Here is a 22,729-nt window from a genome sequence, read left to right as displayed (position 1 = left end):
TGCCTCCTCCTCCTTCTCCTCGGTGTCGTTCCTCCATCTCTGTCTGTAGGAATGCAAATTCTGGTTATCGCCACTGTGCTAGTAGTCTCCATCCGTCCACTTCTCTTTGCCATCATGCAGGCCTCCTCTAAACTCAAATTCCAGTGATTGAGGATCAAGTGGGAAATGAGACGATGATGATGGTGTTGATAAGAGACACAACAAATTATTTCTTTCCAGAAAATATTCAAGAGGCAGTTAAGCGCCGCACGGCATCTCTAAAATAGTTGGCTAAGAGCAGTGCTTTAGTCTTTGATGTGATAATAGCTGGTTGGGGTTTTTGTGGTTTCACCGTCTTGACTCAAGTGGAAAATTGTTTCGCACACTCTGGCGAACACGTCTGCTGCATCACATGCCTCATCCACACATCGTCTGATACCCCCTCCCCTCTTTCGCCTCTATCAGGGTGCCACTTGGCAATGCGACTACTGTTTCCAGTCCAAATCCACTGGTCTGCCCCCCCTCCACATTTCAGTCTGGCATGGAGAGGCCTGTGCTGATTGTTGAGTGGTTTGTTTTTTTCATTTCATACCTCGGCCTGGCAGTATGCACGACAGAGGTGAGAGCTGTAAATGCTCTTGTATTTGGCGGACTGCTCGGCTGGCGAAGTGTTGTTAGCGGTTTTGTCGTGTGGTTTGTGCCAGACGAGGGTTTGAAACTCTGAATCTTCTAATTAAGTTTCCCTGGAGGAACATCTGAAGAAATAACTCGATGCTTTTTCAGAATTAAGGGGTGAACTCTCTCTGCATGTAGGTGCACACGAGCACACACACATTGTTTGGTTGTCCGTGCGTCTGCACTCCAGACTCATTTCAGAAATCTCCCCACATTCCCTCCAAAACCCCACAGCAATAAAACCTGTCTGTGAGCAGTCTAATATGACAAGAACACACAGCATGTCCAATAATAACACCAATAACTTCTATAGAGAGCAGAATCCAACTTACCACCAGTTGCTACGGTGATTTCACGCAGGAGATGGCCGTAAAAAGGGAAATCGAAGGACAGATTAACTCTCTGTGAGGGGAAAAACATACAGATGACCTCAGTCAGAAAGATGATGGGATGAAAAAATTCAAGACAATGCTCTTTTCATCTTAAAACAACAAGCAGAGGTTAAGATCAGAGAGAAAAAAGTGAAGAGCAGTCATCGATGTGCCTCGTGTGTCAATGCTCTCTGTCTGCTGCATACCAGTGTATTTCAGCTGAAATGCATCATTTAAATGGCAACCTTTGCCCTATATTTATGAAGATAACAGAGTAATGTTCAATTTCAGGCTAAAATGTTTACGATTTTGTTATTAATGAGGTATCAAGCAGTATTTGGGTGCTTTTATACCTCATTAATAATAGTGGATGTGAGGGAGCCGCTTTGAACATGTAGGAAAGTCCTGGAGCGCCGGGGAGACTTGGGATGTCTGATCACTTCACCAGGGGGGTTAAAAGTAGGTCTATTCATAGCTTAAACTCCATGTTGCATTTTGTTGAAACATTTAACATAACAATTTTAAACATTGAAAATGTTTTACTTTACCAGAGCACTGAAAAAATAATAGTTTTTGTTTCTTTCTGTCATTCCAGCCCCTCCGCTACCCAGTCATACATCTCTTTACGGCACCGGTTGAGATGATGCTGCATGTATCTAATGCTGATGCTTCGTATGCTGTCAGGATGAGCGGGTGAATTCACCAGTGGATTGCTAAGACCAATGAGATGTGAGACTACTGGGTTTCTCTATGCAGAATAACTGCATGATACTAATGGATGACTGATCAATTGTTCATATTTGTTAGGCCACTGAGTATTTGGGGTAAAAGGTCAGAATAAAGACATGGAAAGTCTATGAAACAAACATAATCTCGACATTACATACAATTTAAGCCCATCTAAGGCCTAAAATAATTTAAGATTTGTAGCAGTTGTTTTGTGCTGACAGCCAGAACAGCTGAAAATGAAAGAATGAGCTCAGTGCTCAGCTGTTGTACTGAAGCAATAAGACCACGGATTATACTGTCTGAAGAAAAGAAAAACTCAATACTGAAAGAAAAACTCACTAAATTACTAAAATTATTATTTTAGGTAAATTTGGATTAAATTTTTTGTTTTTTCTTGTAATCTTAATCAATGGTTTCAATTCTTTACTCTTGGCAACACTAGGCTCACTGATACACAAGTTCAGTACCACGCATGTTTAAGTGTTTTGAATATGCCACAGTTGAAGCCGAAAGACGATACGGAGATTGACATTAAACATGCAGCTCTGTGGTCCTGCTTCAATAATATTGAATCTCACAAACCGTGCAGGCGACCCAGAACTAAACGTCTGCAACCCTGTGACGGGGTTGACCTCTGCGGATGTGTCCTGTTTTATGATCTTATCAGCCAATTTCTATCGGTGTCGGGGCCAAAACACTGCCAGGCAGCAGAGCTGGGAGGGAGCGCAGCGTGCTCTCGTGGGTTTTATGCAGCTTCTCTGGACTTTAACTGCCATCACAGTAAACTCTATATGCTGACGCAGTGCCACAGATCATTTCAGCACAAATGGTTTTCACTTCTTAATTATTCTGCCAAGATTTCCATGTGTCCTTTTGACTCCAAATTGCTTGGCTGACCGTTAAATTGGGAAATTCCCTTATTGATTTTTCAGAGTAGGCCGAAGTCGGACGAAACTCCCACATCGCTTCTACACTGTTTGGACGAAAAGGCTTTACTCTTCGCCAGGACGTGTGAGGATAAGATGAAAAGGCTTTCCTTTGACTGCATAGTTCAATCCGTTCAATCCGTCACTACCAGACTGAAGGTGAAAAAGCAGAATGCACGGTGCTCTACTGTCTCCTCTTCAGCAATATTGTTCACTCTGGGTGCTTTCCCTGCTTCTGCTTCCATGCTGCTGGGTTTGTCCGGTCCGCTGCTGCCTTGCGTGACTTCCTCAGTATGCAGCTCTCATGGGTCACCTGGCTGTGCTTAAATAGAGGCAGGGGAGCTTTCAAAGTTAACATTACCTTGTTTTTCCTTTTGAATTATAGTCACAATAATGTAAAAAGAAAGAAGCTCGCCTTTTTCAATCATGTCTTTGAGCAAACAATACTACAGAGGTTTTTATTTCATTTTTACTACAGGAAGCATCAACATGAATCGGGAGAGAATCTCTGTGTGCAAAAAACAAAGAATAAAGGTTGTTTCAAGTATTTGTGCTGTGAGAATTAAAATGACATGATGTGGTAATACTTTTACTTATCACTTACAGCTCCTCCAATAGACCAATGACCAAATAGAGAAATATGCATAGTAAGGTAGCAGGCTCCAGCCTGAGAGGAGACGCAAGGCCAGGTCATGCATCAATCAGACCCCCCCCCCCAAATGTAAAACTAATGTAACAGAGACTTCTTCCAGTCTAGTATTTCTAATGCTAAATTACACTTCTATATTGTCTATGTCAATGTTGTCAAGTCACCAAACTGTGAATCTGAGTTGAGTTCAATCCAAATGACACAGCTGTCAACTTTATCAACTTTTTTCTGATTACCAAGCTAAATTAGCAACCTCCATTGCATGTTTATAGCCTGATATTTAGCAGTTTTATGGTCCACACTAGTGAAATCTATAAAAATTGCATCAACTTAGAAAATGAATATTTACACTGAAAACCCAACTGGTCACATCTATTTGAGTCATCTCTGTAGTGCCTCTCTGGTTTTGCTGTTTTCCCCATGTGTGCTGTATGATGATGGTTGCACCGCTGTAATAACATTGTTTTTTGGATGAACAAAATAAACAAACAAAACAAACTGCACCACTTGATGGTGGCTAACACCTACTGACAAAGTTTCTCAGTTAGTTCCATTCAACATCAACAAACCGCAGCTGCAGCTGCAGCTCCACATGGTAGCACGTTAGCAGCCCGTGAAAAAAGACAACGGAAATTCGTTTTTAAGTATAGTTCATCAGTCAGTCTCCCCCCTCACCGCTCTGTGATAAACTGAGCAAAAAAACAGATGAAACACTTTATGAACGTTTTACCACTACACAGGAAATCAGTAAAACCAAAGCAAAAAATGTCCCGGGGACAGTAAGGCTGGTATTTTAACGCCATTAAACTGTTCCTACACATGACGCACGTATGACGGGAATTGACACGTGGGAACATTTATCTTCATGAAATGAATAATGAACTGAACAAGCTCATATCGTATAATTAGGGCTGTTCGATTTTGCCCAAAAATAAAATCTCGATTGTTTTTCTCTCAAAATCCGATTTTCGATTACGATTATTTTGTGAATTGACAAAAGGCAAAGAAATGATTTCAAATATGCTGTTTTTTATTGAACATTTGCCCCATTGGGCTTTAAGTGCAAACTTTGCTCTTATTAAACCAAAAATGAATGAATAAAGTGCAAAACTCTGTAAAATAAGTTGAAAAAAAGTTTTAAAAAATATAATAAAATATAAAGTTTTATCTCTGAAAAAAAAAATCAGCAAATCAGCACTTGCAAACATACAGTAAGTTATATTTCCAATTAAATAAAACAAGACATTTTCTAATTAAACTAAACTGGGTCTTTGCATGCTAAATAATAATGCAACCCATGAAGGAGGTAGAGGTGTGTAATGTCAGTCATTACATTTGCTATTCACATTTGCAAGTTTTTTGCAAGGAACACGAGCCGGTCTACCCGGTGGCATGTTACAACGCCCCCTCCTACACTAAAGAGCTTCTCCCATGGGGCACTTGTCGCAGGTATTGAGAGGTATTTCCATCAATCATTAATATGGTATCAATCATTAATATGTGTGCAGACAAGGGAAAAAAAAAAAAAAAAAAATTAAAAATCGATTTTACGATTTTCACGTTTTAACATCGTTCTAATTACATAATCGCGATTACGATTTAAAATCGATTAATCGAACAGCCCTACGTATAATTATGTCTTATTGCATACAATTGAATGAAGATACTAAGGATTCATCTCTGATTTAGGACTCAAAATGTAATTAATGAACAAGTCTGAGTCTAAATCAGTAATGCCTAAATTGGAGTCAAGTCCCAAGTCCTTAAAATTAGGGTTTGACTCAAGTTGAAGTCCTGGAATCAAAGTCAGGTGGGTTTAACATGCTCTAAGTTCAACACATCCATCCATCCATCCATCCATCCATCCATCCATCCATCCATCCATCCATCCATCCATCCATCCATCCATCCATCCATCCATCCATCCATCCATCCATCCATCCATCCATCCATCCATCCATCCATCCATCCATCCACACATACTCTTATCTCACACAATCATGCTCATAAGGATGTAAGAGACAAAGTTGGGGTTAAAGGTTTTGCTCGAGGACACCTTTAACATTTTTTCAGACCGGTGGCAGAAGCTGCTCATATAGCACTAAGATGGAATGCATCACGTGTTTAAGCAGACACGCCTCGGCCTCTGGGAGCGTAACAACTGTAATCCCTTAAACCTTGTTGGGTCTGAAACAGACTACAGTGTCCAGCATGTTGTGACTGGATGGTCTGGTCACGTAAATGATAAAAAAATCTGTCACAGACACATAAAAAAAACCCAAATCCATTGGAGCGCTTGTTCAGGAATATATTAGATTTGTAAAAAGAGATGAAATCAAGGAACTGCTGGCTGGCTGTGCCAAGGATGACATTTCTCTGCAGATCCGTGACACTGCATGAGGTGCGGTCATCTGCAGTAAAACTGTTGCTCTGTGAAAGGGGCGTCTACAGAAGCAAATTGCAAGGGATTAACAAAGTGACATCACTTTCAACATCATTTTTATGACTTTAGTGATCGTCACTGAAGCAGCAGGGTATGAGAGGGCTGGACGTATTTCAATATGTTCAGACCCACATGGGGGAACAGCTGGCCACCAAGGCCTGAAGCTCTTGTGAGCAGTTTGAATATGAAATCGGGAATGCAGAGTAACGGGACCCTCTTGCTTTAGTTTAATGGACTTTACAGTTCTGTTCAACAGTCACATTTTGTCTCTGTAGCTGTTTTGTAACCTGGCAAATGAAATGGATTTGTGTCTGAAAGCGTTTGACAAGTAGAGGAGCTGAGGATCCCATCACCAAGCCACAGTCATCCCAAATATTCTGGGAAAGGAGCAGAGGTCTTCATAATCTTTCCTCTGTAATCAAACTTTTTTTTCTTTCTTTCTTCCAATTGCAAAGACAACAAATCTCCACCAAGAGTTCAAATACTCATCTTCAATGTTCAGCATTAAGTACATGTCTTCTCATTCTGCTGTTGACTTACCGCCGCCTGCCTGTGTGTGTTGGACAGAATCCCGTGGATCTTGACTTTGTCCTTTTCCATCTCGTCAATATTTACCCACAAGTCCTTGCTCATGGGATCTGAAGGTCCGTATGTTTTTGATGTATAGTAGTTGTGATCTGTGTCCTCCTGTAGAGTAACAAAAGAAAATGCACAGTTGGCATTAAACACACTTGTGAGAAGATGTGATAAACGATCACATCTATCATACAGTCTTTTGCACTTTGCTGCTGAGTTGATGACTTTGTAAAACAGTATGACCATTTACATTATACAGTGTGCACTCTGTTCTTTTTTTTATTTGAAGTCCTTATTGCTTGATAATCATATGAAAGGCAGCAAGACTATGCTATTAAAAAGCCTCAACCTGACTGCACAGTCAGGCCAGCCTTTTATAAAAGAAACATTCATGGACTTTTATAGGCCACGTGGGAGAGGCCTGTCTGCTTTTACTGTTTCCTGAGCAGAATTAGGGAGAATGCTGTGTTATCTTGTTCACTCTGGGTCTAGTGATACCTAACAGCTGTGTCTTTTATCTAAAACACTGTTAAAGTTAATGTTTTGCTGGATTGGGAGTCTGGGAGGGGAACATTACTTCTGACTGGGAACTCACACCTCTGTGGGGGCTTTCATGTATGGGTGGAAACAATCTGAGCGGCTGTGCTACGGTTGTCAAAACGCCATAAGACAAATATGTATGCAAAATCCTTCCCAATTCAGGTTTTATTTTGTGGAAGAGATTATATTTTTATTTGAGCTTTTATAACATAAAACCTCAAATTAATTAATTCAGTGTGGAGTACAAGATTACAGGCAATAATACATCTGGCTGGGCAAAAGCCTCAGTCAAGGTAATAAATATCAGAATTACAAAGGTGTGTCAGTCATACATTTAAGCGATGTTACTACTGATTAGAAAATTTAAGTAAACTTTGCTGGAAATGTTTTCCACTGGTGTATCATTTCCTTTGTTTCTCTGTCTTGATTGTCTACAGCTGTGTTGCATCGGCTTCTCTGACTGTTTAGATATTTTCCTGTGTATCCCTCCTTCCGTTGCCAGCTTGTTTTGGTCATGCTTCAGTCACACTCCTCATCATGCTTGTAGTTGCAGTTCTGCTTTGCTCTCGCTATTTTTTTTGCCTGTTTTCTGATGGATTTCACCAGGTTTTTGGTATGTTGGAGTTCCGGCCCGTTTTGTTAAACAAGCACTGCATTTTTGTACATTTATGGAATTTAAAGGAGAGGTTTAATTTAAAATGAATATTCGTATCTTAATATTTGACAAAAATATCTTTGGCAGCAGCTGCCGCTGCCTGCAGGCTTGCAGGATTATTTTCGAGTCTTCCTCTTCACGCTGAGATCCTGTACAGCACAGAAAGATTTCCCCTGAGAAATGCTCAACAGTTTTATACATCTGTTCTCCCCTCCATCCTGACAAGTCTATTAAGTCAGCATCATCTACAAATCCCTGCCACAAAAAGACCTCTCCACAGCACGATGTCGCCATAACCATGCTTGGCTGCCTCAGTCTTGCTAAAAAGGCCATGCAGAGTGGTTCCATTTTATTGTCATTGTATTGATCTGAAATTCTTCTCAGTATCTTTTATCAGATTCAGATATCACATGACTTTTAACTAAGATGAACTCTTGACTGAGCAGTCAGCCATAAAGACTACATTGGCAGAGTTTCTGTAAGGTTCACTCGTCAAAGGAATTGTGGATTTTAAATATAATGAAAACCAAAGCGATCTCTCATACTGAGTGTGGTTGAATAGCAACAATGTCTCTGTTTTCTTTTTCTTCCAAACTTATGTTTTGGGTCTGCTTTGCCATTAGGCTCTTAATGCTGCCTAAATGTTCCTGTATCTCTCTTGCACCTAAAGTGGTCTGTCTTGTACATTTTCTTCCCACACATGCGCTGCAAAGAAGATAAGTGCAGGGTGACATTCAGAGTTGTTGCAGAGTTAAAGATGCTGCTCTTAAAGGCTCAGCGAGATTGAAAGCCTTCCACTCCACTGCAGTACTTCATCTGTCCTTCATGAACTGACCTACTGCAGCAAATGGAGACAAAGAAGCAGAACCTGCACCTGAAAATGGATCGGTTTGTGCCTCTTTCGCTGAGAAGAAAAAAGAAAGATGCACTCAGACCTCGTTACCTATCAGATTCCCTCCCATTTGCGTAAAAGGCTTTTTCTTGAGCTGTAGACTTGCATCAATTATTCATACTTGGACCTGAATATAGTGACAACATATGTTCACTCTAAAACAGAGGAGAGACCCAGAATAAAAGACCTGTAAATCTTTATCCATATGGATATTCTTGAATTAAAATTTTTCTTAAAGTATCCTGAAAATTGGTGCTTAAGAGTTACTTGCAAATGTGATTGAGTTGGGTTTTTTTCTCAATTTTTTTAATAAAATAAACTCAACTCACTAAAATCTGTAATCTCTCAACAGTGATCACATCTCTGCTCTAAAAGGAGTTCACATAAATAATTCAGCATTCTGGGATTAAGATGATTGTCCCTCCACACTATCCTGCACACTGAACCTCTTTTTTGAAAAATGCAACTGAATCTCTCCATCGCTCATGTTGCAGCTTTTCTGCAGCTCATAATGCCAGTCATCCATTATTCGCCGCTGTGCTCCGTCTCCTGCCCGTTGCAGCAGGTTGGTGGTGAATCATAAGCATCCTGGTCCGTACTGCACCACGATGTTTGAAATGACCTTCAATGGTAGACGAGAAGCCAAACTAGATATCAATGAAAATGTTTGATCTTCATTGTTCTCTTTGAAAAACATACCAACTCTGAACAAAAACACTTCAGCAAGGTCCAAATACAGAGAAACATAACTGAGCTGGACCCAAAAGAAGGTCAAAGTGTGTTGTATAAGGCTGCATCTAATGATGATCAAACTCTTGTCTCTTTTTTTTTGGCAGTTTATCAAATAGTTATCGATATACCAAGTTAAAGAAAAGGGCTTTTCAGAATATGAATCATTTTGCCAAACTGATGTCCATTTGTCTGTCCATGTGCAAAATAACTTTTCCGTTTGGACCTCCGTCAGAGTGAAAAGTTAATGTCTTCACGTTAAGTTTCCCGGAATGAGGATTCAAATGCAGGAGACCATGAAGGGAGAAGTAATCAAACAAAGTCCTTTAAGGGCTGAGCATTAGGTAATAAAAGAGCTGGAGAGACACAGAAAGACAGAAGGAAAGATGATGGACTGGCAGGGAAGGAAAAGAAAGCAAAACAACATCTGCACACACACACTGACAGGCTCTCGAGGGCTAACAGGACACAGATGTTGACTATCAGGAACCAGAGGACCACACAGATGGACAATCTGGGCCATCAGTTCAGGTCTGCTCACTATTCAACATGTTGTCACATGAACACGAAACCAGTGGAAGTGAAGCACATTTTTCTTAATCTTGTCAGCCTGATAATACTGTAGACGGGGCCCAAACCAGGTCTGAATGGAATTTAACTAATGAAAATAAGACAATCTGAACCAAAAGCAGGCACCACATTACTGGAGGCACAGAATATGTCTCAGCAATGATTGACATTTATAACTAAAATGACCAAAATCCAGTTAAGCAGTTAAGTATCTGACTGAAGTAATTATTCATGCAACGCTGGCTAACATTTCACCAGGTTTGGGTTTCTGTTAAGAGCACTGCTGAGTTGTAGAAGCTGTAAGAAGCATAAGAGCAGACAAGAGTTGAAACGTTTTCTACTAAACGTACAGTATCATCCCTGAACAGATACAAAACAAACGGAATGATGCAGGTTTAGGACGTAAAGCGCAGAAGGGGGACCGTATCATAGCAACGGTATCCGTTGGGGGAAATATGATGAAGAAAGAAGAACAATTGCTGTACGGTTGAATGGATTGATTCATGATTCTGGAGCGATTACCAGCTCAAAAACACCATCCTTACACTTTGTTTAGGGATGATTAGATTTGAAAACATGTAATTCAGTTGGCTGTTCAGATTTATAAGTATTGTTATATCCGACACTCAACTGTGTTTATTAGTATTGAGCCAACTTATTTTTATTTTCAACCCACTTCACATCATGCTGCATTTGCTGCACCTTGGAAATGGGGCGTTGGAACTCTTGAGTTTGTGATGTTTACTTTGTTATTAATAGCAGGTTCTCATTAGCAGGTACAAGACTCACTTCACTTAAGGAAGAAAGGACTTTCTCCGAAGCTTCATATCTTGAATATGAAATCTGACTTTTAATTGGTGTCTTTATTGTTGTTTCATATTTTCCCCCAAAGATGAAATTGAAAAGTCTGACTATAAACTTGTTACTGGATGCACCGTCTGTAATCCAACCCTCGAAGCTAAAAGTGTGTGTGTGATTACAACAGAAAATTGTAAAAGCAGATTATCTTTCCAAAGACGAGCTAAGAATTAGCAAAATATTGCACATGTAGATGTCTTGAAGAGGAGTGGCCGGGATGTTGTGCATCAGGGTGTTGAGCTACCCCCCCCCCCCCCATTACGTGGTGTTGAGATCCCAGGGAGATAGGATCAATGAGCTTGTAGTTTTGACACGAGACAGGAGGAGTGTCATTCAAGATGTGGCAACAGGAGCATGTTCTTGACTCTAGTATGTCTACATAGATTTTAGACAACACAGGTGGAGTAAAGGCTTCAGACAACAAAAGTGCAGCAGAAGTGCCTGAAGTGCTTGTTAACAGCTTGGACATGTGACTGTAAAGGAGCCCCCCCGGCACTGCACTGTTGGATACATTCTCCAAGTCATGAAATTGAACTATTTCAGATTAAACATGCTAAAAACTACAATCACTAGTATAAAAAAGAGCTTTGAAGATTGTTGAGTGTAACTTTTTGCTGTCTCTGTGTCTCTGTAACCATTTTCCAGATGTTTCATTTAGACATGTAATTCCAAATCTCTGACATGAAACACACCCTTACTGTGATGCATCGGACCAAGTTAAACAAACAGCAATAACAAGATGAACACTGCAGATACACACTGTGTGCTCTTACGGGTGTTCTGATGTGTCTGACGGTGGTGGAACCACCAAGACGAGCCATGGTTCTGGTTCAGTGGCAGAGATGAACATTCACGTGTGAAGATGAATGTGCGCATCAGTTTCAAAAGGGAGCAGGAGGAGTGATTTGTCTCTCTTGACCTCACACGTGATGTTACAACATGATTTCAAGATTCAAAAAAGTTGAAGTCTGCAATTTATCATGTGCGTGGCTGCCGTGTATCATCTGTGTTTGGTCTGTTCTTCACAAGGATAAGATGTCAAACGCTGACAGCTTCAAGGGGGCTCTGACATGGGTCCTCTCAATCGTCAGATCTTTGTTTACAGGCTTTTCCCCCTCTGGACTGTTTATGCTGTTGATTTTCTGTACAACTACTTTGAATCCTGGATGTTTGAATTAGGTCTACTGAGCAAGATTTAACATACGGACTTATGCAAATACAGCTGGCTCCGAGGTCTGCTTGGTATTTAGATGTTCAGGTGATTTTGCAGCCTGAGCAGGTGTGATAGTTTTGGGGATGTCTTACATCTGTGCTGCATAGAAATCAAACAAAGGTTCACACTTTTACATACCCTGGTGACAACTGAACGTTGTCTGAAGCAGTGAAAGTGTGAATTGAGTTTTTTCTCCCCAGGCCTCTGTGGGTTTCCTACAGCTACTCCAGCTTTTTCCCCACAATCCAAACACGTTCATATTTGGTTGATTGCAGGCATGTGAACATGCATGAGTGTTCATCTCATTTGTCGCTGTGATGGACTGGTGATCTAACCAGGGTGTGCAGCCCCTCTCGTAAGGTGATCTGGGATCAACCCTGCACAGCCGGATGTCGGTGCGATCATAGGAAAAAGAGAAATAGAAAAACTTCTTCTTAAAATGATTGATGACTGGTGCTTGGGTGTATTGATTGCCTCTGTCAATATGATGTGTCGTGAGCTGATGTAGCTTTGAAACAGAAAGTGGTTCCAAAATCACTTTCTGTTTTGACGTCCCGTCAGGGATTATTTTTGTCACCAAACACCAGCTCACACAAGCACTAGTGCAATATACATCAGCTATACCTTACATGCACAGGCCAGTTTCCACTGACACATAATTGCTGGACTATGTTACACTTTTCCAACCAACCCCAGTTGACGACTTTGGAAACATGAACGCAAGTAAATGTGCATGTTTACAGCTATTGTAGGTGCCAGACTGACTTTCTTTTCTGTATTTCGACTAAACAGTCGAAAGGTTAGGTTGTTTGTTACATAAACGTTAATACCATTGATTATGTATCAGGATTAGGTGTTTATTGGTAAGGTGTTATATCCCTTCGGGACACAGGGGGGCAGTATTACAAATATGCTGAATAGGCGTTGGCGCCAAAGAGGAAGAGGACCGATTGTGGAGCAGTGTGATGTATTGTAGTTTTAGTAAAGTTGGAAAAGGATGGCAAAAAGCAGTTGAAATGAAAAGTTAGCTTGTTTTCAGTTATCTATATCTTGACCAATCTTGTAGTTCGAGGACAATCTCCATGGAATTACAGTCCTCTAACAAGCACACAACTGGTAAATGGTTGAAACTTGTTTTAAACCACAGGTTGTAGTAATTTTGGAAAAGGTGAGATGTACAATAAATTAAAAATCTTACGCTTGAGATACCAACCTCAAGGCATTTGCTTTGAAAACCTTTGCATACTTGTGCATACTTGTGGAACATGTGGTTTTGAATATGACTTTAGTTGAGTCATTTAGGAATGAAAAGTGCTGAGATACTCTACCAGAGCTATAATTGAGAAATATTTTCAATATGAACTCCCACCATGCTCCAAAAACCATAAACCTTAACTATACTTGACATAAAAGGACATAACAACTCAAGAGGTGGAAGATGAGCTAAAATAGGGCCAATATTCAAATATCTGGAATACTATAACAGTTAACACAAGCCATTATTAAAAGCATGGGGCCGCTAACAGAAAAATCACCATGCTGAAGAAATAATGAGACCTAGCGTGAATTCAGTGACACTGACTCGTTCCCACAGATTCTCCCGACATTTCTTAGAGTGATCTGGAGACAGTCAGTGGAGAAGCTGTTTAATCTGGGTTAATGATCCGGAGAGCTGCTGCAGTGAGTTAACAATCATTCTGGGCGTCAGATGGTCTGCTGTTAAGACTCTGTTTTAAACCTGCATGTCGATGTGAGACGAGGCTATTGTTGGAAACTTGCGTTACGACACCAGTTAACCCAAACACAGACTGTCCTCAGAGTAAAGACAAAGGCGGAGATTCCTCCGTGTCTATAAAATAGACATTTGATCCATGGGAATGAAAACTAAGTTGGCAGCTGAGCAAAACCTCAAAAATTCAGAAGTGATCCCTAGTCTTGTTGTTTTATTAAAGCTTGAATAACCATCCATATGTATGTTCATTTTATTAAGGTACAAAAAGAAAATACAGTCATACACAGGTAAATAACCCGTTAACCAATTTTTTGTATTTTCTTAATAATCAGCATTTGCCATGATGTTCTGAAACAAAGTATCTATAACTGAAAAAGTCAGTATCTATTGGTAATAAGAATTTAACTCTGTTTAGGTTTCAGTATCTGGTTCTTAAAGAAACTGGAAAATGAGTATGAATGTCATTAAAGCTTTGATAAAACAGCTCGACCTGATGCACAAAAGACCTTTTCACAGAAATATACTTAGAAAATTAATTGGATTAAGCAAATGAGGCAGTGTTACGTAACGCTCTTGTTGTAAAGCATCTATTTCTTCAACAGGGACTGTTATGTCTTATTGTGGCAAAATTGGGATTAAGATGTTCACATATCTGTGATGCTTCGAAAGACTAAGACTAAATAATACAAAAAAAAATTACGCTACCTAACAACCAACATAATTAATTTTTCTACGCTGCTTCTTTGACACGGGAGATTATTTGATGCTGTTTTATATTAACATCGTTTTAATTGGTTGTTTAAGGTGACATTACTGCAGAGTACTACGATGCAAACTACAAAATTAGTGTGCAAAACACAAGAACACAAAAACAAAACCTCTAAACACAACATTCAGTTTAAAGATAATAAAACCAGGAAAAAGGCATCAGCGCTTATTTAAAACACACACGTGTTGACCTTATTTTAAAGGTAGGTCAGACAAATTTTTTTGTTGATTAGAAAAATCTAGACTTTATAAAATCTACCATGTTGTATAAACTCATATATTAACTTGTTCTTGGTTGATATTTTGTTTCCTAAATTATTTTGTTAATGGCAAGACCAAAACTTGCACCTCAAATCTTTATGCTATGCTAAGCTAGCCAGCTACCAGATTTGAGACTTAAACGTTAAATAATTTACGACAAAATGTTTTTGGTAATTAAAGATAATTATCCCAGGGATCCAAGGATCGACCTTGTACGTTATTGTTGCCAATTCTGTCTCAAAGTTTAACTGCTCCTTTTCTGAGGTTGTCGGTTTTCATCAACAGACTTTAATGCCATGAGGAGAAAAAGATGACATGTAATAAATTTAACCAACAAAAGTCAACAGACTGGATTTTTTTAGATTTAGTTTTTAAACTGCAGACTTAGTTTTATATGTCTTGACAGGCAGTGTGTTAAGAAATCACACAACGAAGCCAGGAGGTGTGGGAAAATATAAATCATGACACAAAGTGACTCGTGGAATGTGTTTATTATCACAGAGTGATGATTTATGGCTTTTTATGAGTGTCAAAAAGTAGATGAGTTTTTACTCTGAGAGGACTGCTGTCATCGTCTTCCCTCATTGTGGAGAAGACGATCTTTAAAATCCATTCAGCTCTGCTGGGAGGAAAATTTCAGCTCAGTGTCTAGTTTCTCCCTTCTGAAGATGTCAACATAGTGCTGGCGACAGGTGAGTGATGAGTAACGACAAAAATGACAGGGTGTTTGCAATGTGGTCTGCTTTTCCATTCTGAAACAACAAATGAGCCACGGAGAGGGGAAACAACATGGGAGGACATATTAAAGCACATGGGCATGAATGAAAGCGTACTTGTGTGTGGATGGGACATTTCAGGTGGCTGCACGTGTTTATGTTTTTGTCCCAATGTGTTTATGTTTGTTGTTCAGTGTGAAGTTTAAGGAGGTATGTGTTCATGAGTGTGTGCATGAATATTTACAGCTGACGATCAAAGCTTCCTCCTTCTTCACTGAGGAACACGGGCCTGTCAACCTGAGATGATTAGAAGCCACAGGAAAACTTAACGAGCTGCCTAGACCCGGCCATCATTATGACTGAACGCCTGGATGCTGTGTGCCAGACAAGGCGCCACAACAAGGGACAAGCTGATGCCTTTCATTTCCATAGACACAAACACAGGTGGAGGGCAGCTATTAATCTGCCGCAGGTCCACCAACCCATTTCCACTGCAGAAGTCTGGGTTAATTTCCTGTTCTGGTGTTTCTGAGGTCAGATTTAAAGAGATGTTCCCACACAGGAGGTAAATGAACACCCGAGGGCTGAGCTTAATTTGATATCAAATATTAAACCTCCTCATCTTCTTTTTCATTACTAAACATCCCCTCTTCCAAGAGATTTATGATTGGTACAAGTGGGTGACCAAATAACATCTTTAGGTACGGCGCCACAGAGGGCTTTATTGTTTCATTCTGGACGGCTTTTTCCTGAGACGAGATGGTTTATTGTACGAGCTGAACCAAGTCAAACACAACAACACACAAATGCAATAAAACTGGTCTGAATTAAAGAGAAACACGGTACTTTTTAGGAGCCTGGACTGTTCGGTTTTTTTTTTATTATTTGATTTGTTAAAAGGTATAAAAATCTTAGTCATAGGTCAAAGCAAGAAGAATAAATCCAAATGACTGGACCTGAGTAATCGTAATACTAGCCAATAGAATTGCATTTGATACATTTTGAGTCACATACTGTAAGAGCATTACTTGTTGCTGTCCAGTGGGATTACGTTGCAGTGGTTTGGCTAATACCAGTTAGTGATCTTGCCTAAAATTTGATGCATGTTTGTGATGTTTGTCCATATGAGTAAGATAAAAAAAAAATAAAAAATAGGAGTCAGGTTAAAAGTATTTTCCTTTTAGGATCCAAACTCACAATTACTGTGTAGGTTTTGTGCTGATATTTAACATTACACATTTCACTTGTTTTAATAGGAAATTACTTCAGTCCATACATCCATGGTGTCTCATGGATGCATGCGCCTGAAAGGAGATTTCCTTCATCCCTCTTGCATTTGTGATCTTATTCTCTTGGTTACAGCCATAGGTGAGGCCTGAAATATAGATCTTCAAGGAAATCGACTGCATCGCCTTTCAGCTCAGGTCTCGCTTCATCTCGTCTGCCGAAATGCTCCAGTCAATCCATCAATCTGTCTGTTCAACCACCACTCATGAACTGCAAGACAAGGTACTCACCCCCATCACATTTGGAGAGTTCAGACAATACATCCAACTGAGGACCGTGTCCCCAGTGTTTTCTTATCGCTTGTTTAAAAACAAATAATTTCAGAATTAAAGGTAATAATGACCTACCTGTATGTGCATTTGAAAAAGGTTCAAGAAATTAAAGCTCTTTTAAATTCACAATGGAAAACGGAATATTCTCTGGAGAAACTGTCGAAAGAACCCTGAAGTGGTGAAGTGTTGAATTGACAAAGAAAAAAAGGTTTACAGGACTGTTTTGAAGGATGACACTGATCACAAATCATGAAATTGCCTGCTTTATCAGGACTTACAGTGAAACTTAGTAGACAAGAAACGTTCAGAGTTGGCAAAAACAATAAAGGTGTATTATTCTCCCCAACCCAACATCTATGTATGATATAAACCTAGCGCTCTCCCTTACGGGACGACCCTGGCTCACTCCTCCCATAATTCTGACCCCCTAACAAGCAGCACCGAGGACAGCAGAAGTAGCTCTGTGCAGTAATATTTTGGTTCCAAGGCAGCCTGCATGTCAGACATACTACTGCCTAACACCGTGGTAACTTTCAGAGTTCACCTGAATAAATAAAGCTGCCTGAGTTAGCCTGTGGATGTAGCCATACTTCACTTGCATGCTGTTGGGTCATGTAGTCTTACACTGTATCTGAGGTGAAGAGCAAACTGCAGCCTTTACTTTTGAAGCCTTTCTGCTTGTCTCTTGATTATCTCAGGTCCATCAATCTGCCTTTTCAATCTGAAAAGTACAGTACTGATGGCGCAAAACAGAAAAAAGGAAAACATGCCGTATGTTATCTGTGATCTCGTGTGCCTTTCGTATGAATCACCTCTATTTGGGAGCTGTTGTCCGTGTCTTCAGCAGACAGCAGGCCTGGGAAACCTTCAGGCATCTCTGGTTCAGGATCCTGGTCGTGCTCCTGACTCGCCCGGTTGCTGTCCATGTTACGAGGTTTTGGGGGAAGCCATCTTCTCCACCTGTGACTGTACAGCTTTACATCCACTGCTGCATCTTCATCTCCAGCCTGTCCCTGCACGTATGAGTAGGAGACGCCTGGGGAAGCAGGAAGGGGAAGTGTCACTAACTAAACAACAACTTTTCAAGTTAAAAGGAAGAATACAGTAGTAAATTCATGTTGATAAATGTAAAACAGGTTAACACAAATATGCTTTAACAACTGCATTAATGCAGCATGTCGTGTAGGGCTGGGCGATATATCGAGATTTTAATATATATCGATATATTTTCAAACGCGATATGGTACGAGACAATATCGTTTATATCGATTATTAAACAATAAATAAAAAATTATGATTTTGATATAGCTTATTTTGTGACAAATTGACTTGAATGTTTTATTTGAGATTTGCACAAATGTTTTGTTATTTGCACAACTGTCAACCTCAGTGGAAAAGTCTGCCTGTTACTGTCTACATTGTATTAATTGCACAGTGTATTTTAATTTAATTGTTATGCAGGAAAGGGATATTTGTTTTATTTTATTCAAGAAGCATTTTTATTCTATATATGCAGGCAGTTTATTTTTATTTCATTTGTTTTATACATTTTGATATTGTGCAGACCTCTGTTAATAAATGTACCTGTGTGACATTTGGCACGAGGCTTTGTATTAAAACTGATTGTTTTTTTAAGGGTTTGCCTCAGAAAAAAATGAAGCTAACAGAGGTGCTAACAGAGGTGCTAACAGAGGTGCTAACAGAGATGCTAACAGAGATGCTATGCTATAATGCTTTGGGGGAAACCCCAATTATGGCACAGAAAAAATATCGAGATATATATCGAGTATCGCCATTTAGCTAGAAAATATCGAGATATCACTTTTGGTCCATATCGCCCAGCCCTAATGTCGTGATATTTGGCTCTGACATAAAACTCCTTGAAGTATATGTAAGTAAAACAGCTTCTGCGGTTGTGTGCTGCATGCTGGCAGATTGTGCTGCTAAAACATTTGGCTGTCGCAATAGTTTTCTTTTTAACTCTCTCTAAGGCAATATCAAAAATCACAAAAGCAGGGAGTCTTCAACCCATTAATTCGGTGTCACTTCCTGAGAAAGTATCGCCTCCGGGGGGCTTTGTCATGGTTTCAGGAGGAATCGCTTCCTGACTGAAACAGCTGCAGCTCAGGAATGACTCAGCAGCCGCTGCACTGAACACGGGCCACAGAGGAAGCCCATCGGCTCCATCCCCGAGTTTGAAATGAGGCTCTGGTGACGGATGAGAAATACTACGGAGTAAATATAAACACTGACTTGGTTAGCCGAAGCACACTAAAGCATGCACACATTATCCACAAGCATACCACATATCGACCGGTAATGGTGAGTATTTAAAGATAAACAGCAACAAGCTCAGTCTTAAGGACTGTAGAAGACCAGAAAACACTGATGTACACAGTATAAGACACTGTTTCAGTGTATTTATAGGGCTATGCTTTGTCCCTATGACTTTGTTCTCCAGGTGAATTTTGGGGAATTAAGACACCCTTCAAAATGTTTTATAGACATTGATTTCTTTGGTCCCAGACCAGAGGAGAGATATCATCCCACAGGACGAAGTGCAACATTTGAAGCAAGATACTTATTCTAAATAAAACAGGACATGCTAAAAGCAGCAATCATAAGTTATCTAATTTGTTTAATTTGAGCTTCCTCTATTTTTGTCCTCCTGCCTGTAACCCAGAAACCAATCTCACCAAAATCTTTTGAAAGACACTTCATTTCTTCTAAAGGAAAGATGAGGCTGGCAGGAAGATGACACACCAGTATATCCTTTTATGAAAGTGTTTTAACTTTATATAGGAGGTCTGACACGTTAATCAAGCTTTGTAAATTGAATTTAAGGTTAATGTCTAAATTGTAACAAACTCCTTTGATGATTATCCAGTATAGGTCACTGGCGGTTCAAACATCTTTCAGTCTACGTATAAACCAACCCTGACAAGTCTGTTAAGTTTATTCAAGTGTGCTTTCAGTGCGACTTTTATAAAGGAAGAAATTGCCTTGCATCTCAAATCCAGTTTGCTGTCTGTTATAAGCCCAGGCACCAGCCTGCACAACCTTAACTTCTCCTTTTTAGATGGTCTATGAAAGTATACTTCAACAAAGAATGGACTTGTGTTGAATAACCAGGTGAGCACTTTATTTTTGTGGAGCATTTTTTGTAATCCTTACTAACTTGGCATGGGAAATAAAGTATATCAAAGACATTAAATCATGTTTTTAATTTAATTTTTTTTGCTTGCACGACTTCCAGCACATCATCTGGAGCACAAACGGTAGAGATGTTTATCTGCAAATGCTCAACATGCCTGGATCTGCTCCTGATCCTGATAGGATTAAGTGGTTGGACACAATTAGTTATAAACTTCATTTTCATAGCACTTGTCTAAACATAAAGTTTATAAAGTGGTCGCATGCTATTGCTGCTATGCAAATTATTTTGGCTCGAGGACAGAGAGAAATGCTGATTCCTGGACTATTACTCCATGATGTTTCTCTTTTATGAGACAGAGGTCACAGGGTTTAATAAGCAGAGCGCATTTTCCACTTTTTCCCCCTGTCTCTTTTCTGTCACGCTCACATTTAGTTCTCCATGCTGTCCTCCTCTCTCTGGGCCCCCGACCAGCGGCTCCCTCGAGGGGAGGAGAGAGGTGGTGGGAGCATGTGGAGAGGCTTAAGATGCTAATTTGCCCAAAGAGGAGGCTGACAGATTCACTTTATAATGAGTGTTGGCAAAGCAAAAAGCAAAGAGATAAATCTGCCCGCAGAACTGGGTGTTGATGTGCAGTGGAAGAATTCAACAGAGCAGATTGTAGAGTTTGAAACATGGCTGGGATGATGAGTGTCACAATTTGCTTTTAATAGGTTTGGAAGGTCCTCTTTGGTCACTAATGACTAAGGGGGACATTTTTTTAATAACATCAGTGGTATTAAAAAAGTAAAACAAGTAAAATTTTCTGGTTTACACTCTAAAAAACCTTAACTTCAACTGGCTTATCTTTTTAGTTAATTTGCCTTTATGATGGGAAACATCCGTTACAGTCCGAGCCGAATCACAGTTCCTTTTTAAATCAAGGATAAAAAAAATGTTTTACCATTGGAATATTTATAATTAATATTATTCATTTTTTTATATCAAAAAACATTTAAAAAAATGTTGCTACCTTATCTAAGCCTGAGCTAAATTAAGATACAAACTGTTAAACTGCTCTGTGGTCTGAGTCCTCATCTGAATTTAAAAACCATGAACAATGTGTCCTGCTGGCTAAAGTTCAAAAACCAGGGATCAGTTCAAAAGCCAGCATTAGAAATAGTATAAAGCTGTGTGAGAGCCCAACGTATGCTGCCATCCAGAAAACGTATTATACAGACAAGGACTTGCTTATTTCAGCAAGGCAATGCCAAACCTCATTCTGCCGGCATTACATCAGCATCATGGCTCTGTAGTCCAAACAGTCTAGGCGCTAATCGGACCGGCCTGCAGTCTAATGGATTCAATTTCTCATTCAGTACAACAGCAGCTGCTCTTTTCAGCTCCCAAACACTTACATAGTGTTGTTAAAAGGAGGGATGGGGATACATTATAAACACGATCCTGCCCCAACTGTTTCATACAGCACCAAAAATACACTACAAACACAATACTCCTATACTTTACTCTCAGTAGCGCCTATTCAATCACTGTCTCATTCTCAGCATTCCTCCAATACTTCCTGACACCAACTCCATCCCAAATGGTTGTTAGTCACATCCACGCAGACAAAGTAGCCCAGGCTGTTGGTTTCCTGTCAACAGCAATAACATATGCTCCTCCATATGCACCTACACATACCATTCCACTCAGATATAAATATATATCTTAATTAGGGATGGGCGGTATGGACAAAAAAATGTATCACGATAATTTCTGGCATTTAACCCAATAACGATAAAAAAAATACCAATACAAAAAGTGTCATCAACGGGAATATTTCTTTCTTTCAGGCTCATTTCTTTCTTTCTTTCTTTCAGGCTCATTTCTTTCTTCTTTCTTTCTTTCAGACTCATTTCTTTCTTCTTTCTTTCTTTCATGCTCATTTCTTTCTTTCTTTCTTTCTTTCTTTCTTTCTTTCTTTCTTTCTTTCTTTCTTTCTTTCTTTCTTTCTTTCTTTCTTTCTTTCTTTCAGGCTCATTTCTTTCTTTCTTTCTTTCATGCTAATTTCTTTCTTTCTTTCTTTCATGCTCATTTCTTTCTTCTTTCTTTCAGGCTCATTTCTTTCTTCTTTCTTTCTTTCATGCTCATTTCTTTCTTTCTTTCTTTCTTTCTTTCTTTCTTTCTTTCTTTCTTTCTTTCTTTCAGGCTCATTTCTTTCTTTCTTTCTTTCATGCTAATTTCTTTCTTTCTTTCTTTCATGCTCATTTCTTTCTTCTTTCTTTCAGGCTCATTTCTTTCTTTCTTTCTTTCATGCTCATTTCTTTCTTCTTTCTTTCTTTCAGGCTCATTTCTTTCTTTCTTTCTTTCTTTCTTTCTTTCTTTCTTTCTTTCTTTCTTTCTTTCTTTCTTTCTTTCTTTCTTTCTTTCTTTCAGGCTCATTTCTTTCTTTCTTTCTTTCATGCTAATTTCTTTCTTTCTTTCTTTCATGCTCATTTCTTTCTTCTTTCTTTCAGGCTCATTTCTTTCTTTCTTTCTTTCATGCTCATTTCTTTCTTCTTTCTTTCTTTCTTTCTTTCTTTCTTTCTTTCAGGCTCATTTCTTTCTTTCTTTCTTTCTTTCTTTCTTTCTTTCTTTCTTTCTTTCTTTCTTTCTTTCTTTCTTTCTTTCTTTCTTTCTTTCTTTCTTTCTCATTTCCTCAATTTATCGTTTTTACCGTGAGATGACAAATTCTTACCGTGGAGAATTTTTTTGA

General features: G+C 39.4%; 1 protein-coding gene across 1 annotated transcript in view; it reads right to left on the bottom strand.

Moving 5' to 3' along the window:
* The window catches only part of plxdc2b (plexin domain containing 2b), a 116,970-nt gene that overhangs the window by 58,255 nt on the left and 35,986 nt on the right, over positions 1-22,729 (bottom strand). Inside the window, exons 3-5 of the mRNA XM_061713559.1 lie at positions 17,654-17,877; positions 6,313-6,459; positions 987-1,056 (exon numbers count right to left, since the gene is read on the bottom strand). Coding sequence (XP_061569543.1) covers positions 987-1,056; positions 6,313-6,459; positions 17,654-17,877 — 441 coding nt within the window. The remainder of the gene's footprint in view (positions 1-986; positions 1,057-6,312; positions 6,460-17,653; positions 17,878-22,729) is intronic.

The sequence above is a fragment of the Cololabis saira genome, chromosome 22, assembly GCF_033807715.1.
Source record: "Cololabis saira isolate AMF1-May2022 chromosome 22, fColSai1.1, whole genome shotgun sequence".
NCBI lineage: Eukaryota > Metazoa > Chordata > Actinopteri > Beloniformes > Belonidae > Cololabis > Cololabis saira.
This window is presented reverse-complemented; position numbering and strand designations above follow the sequence as displayed.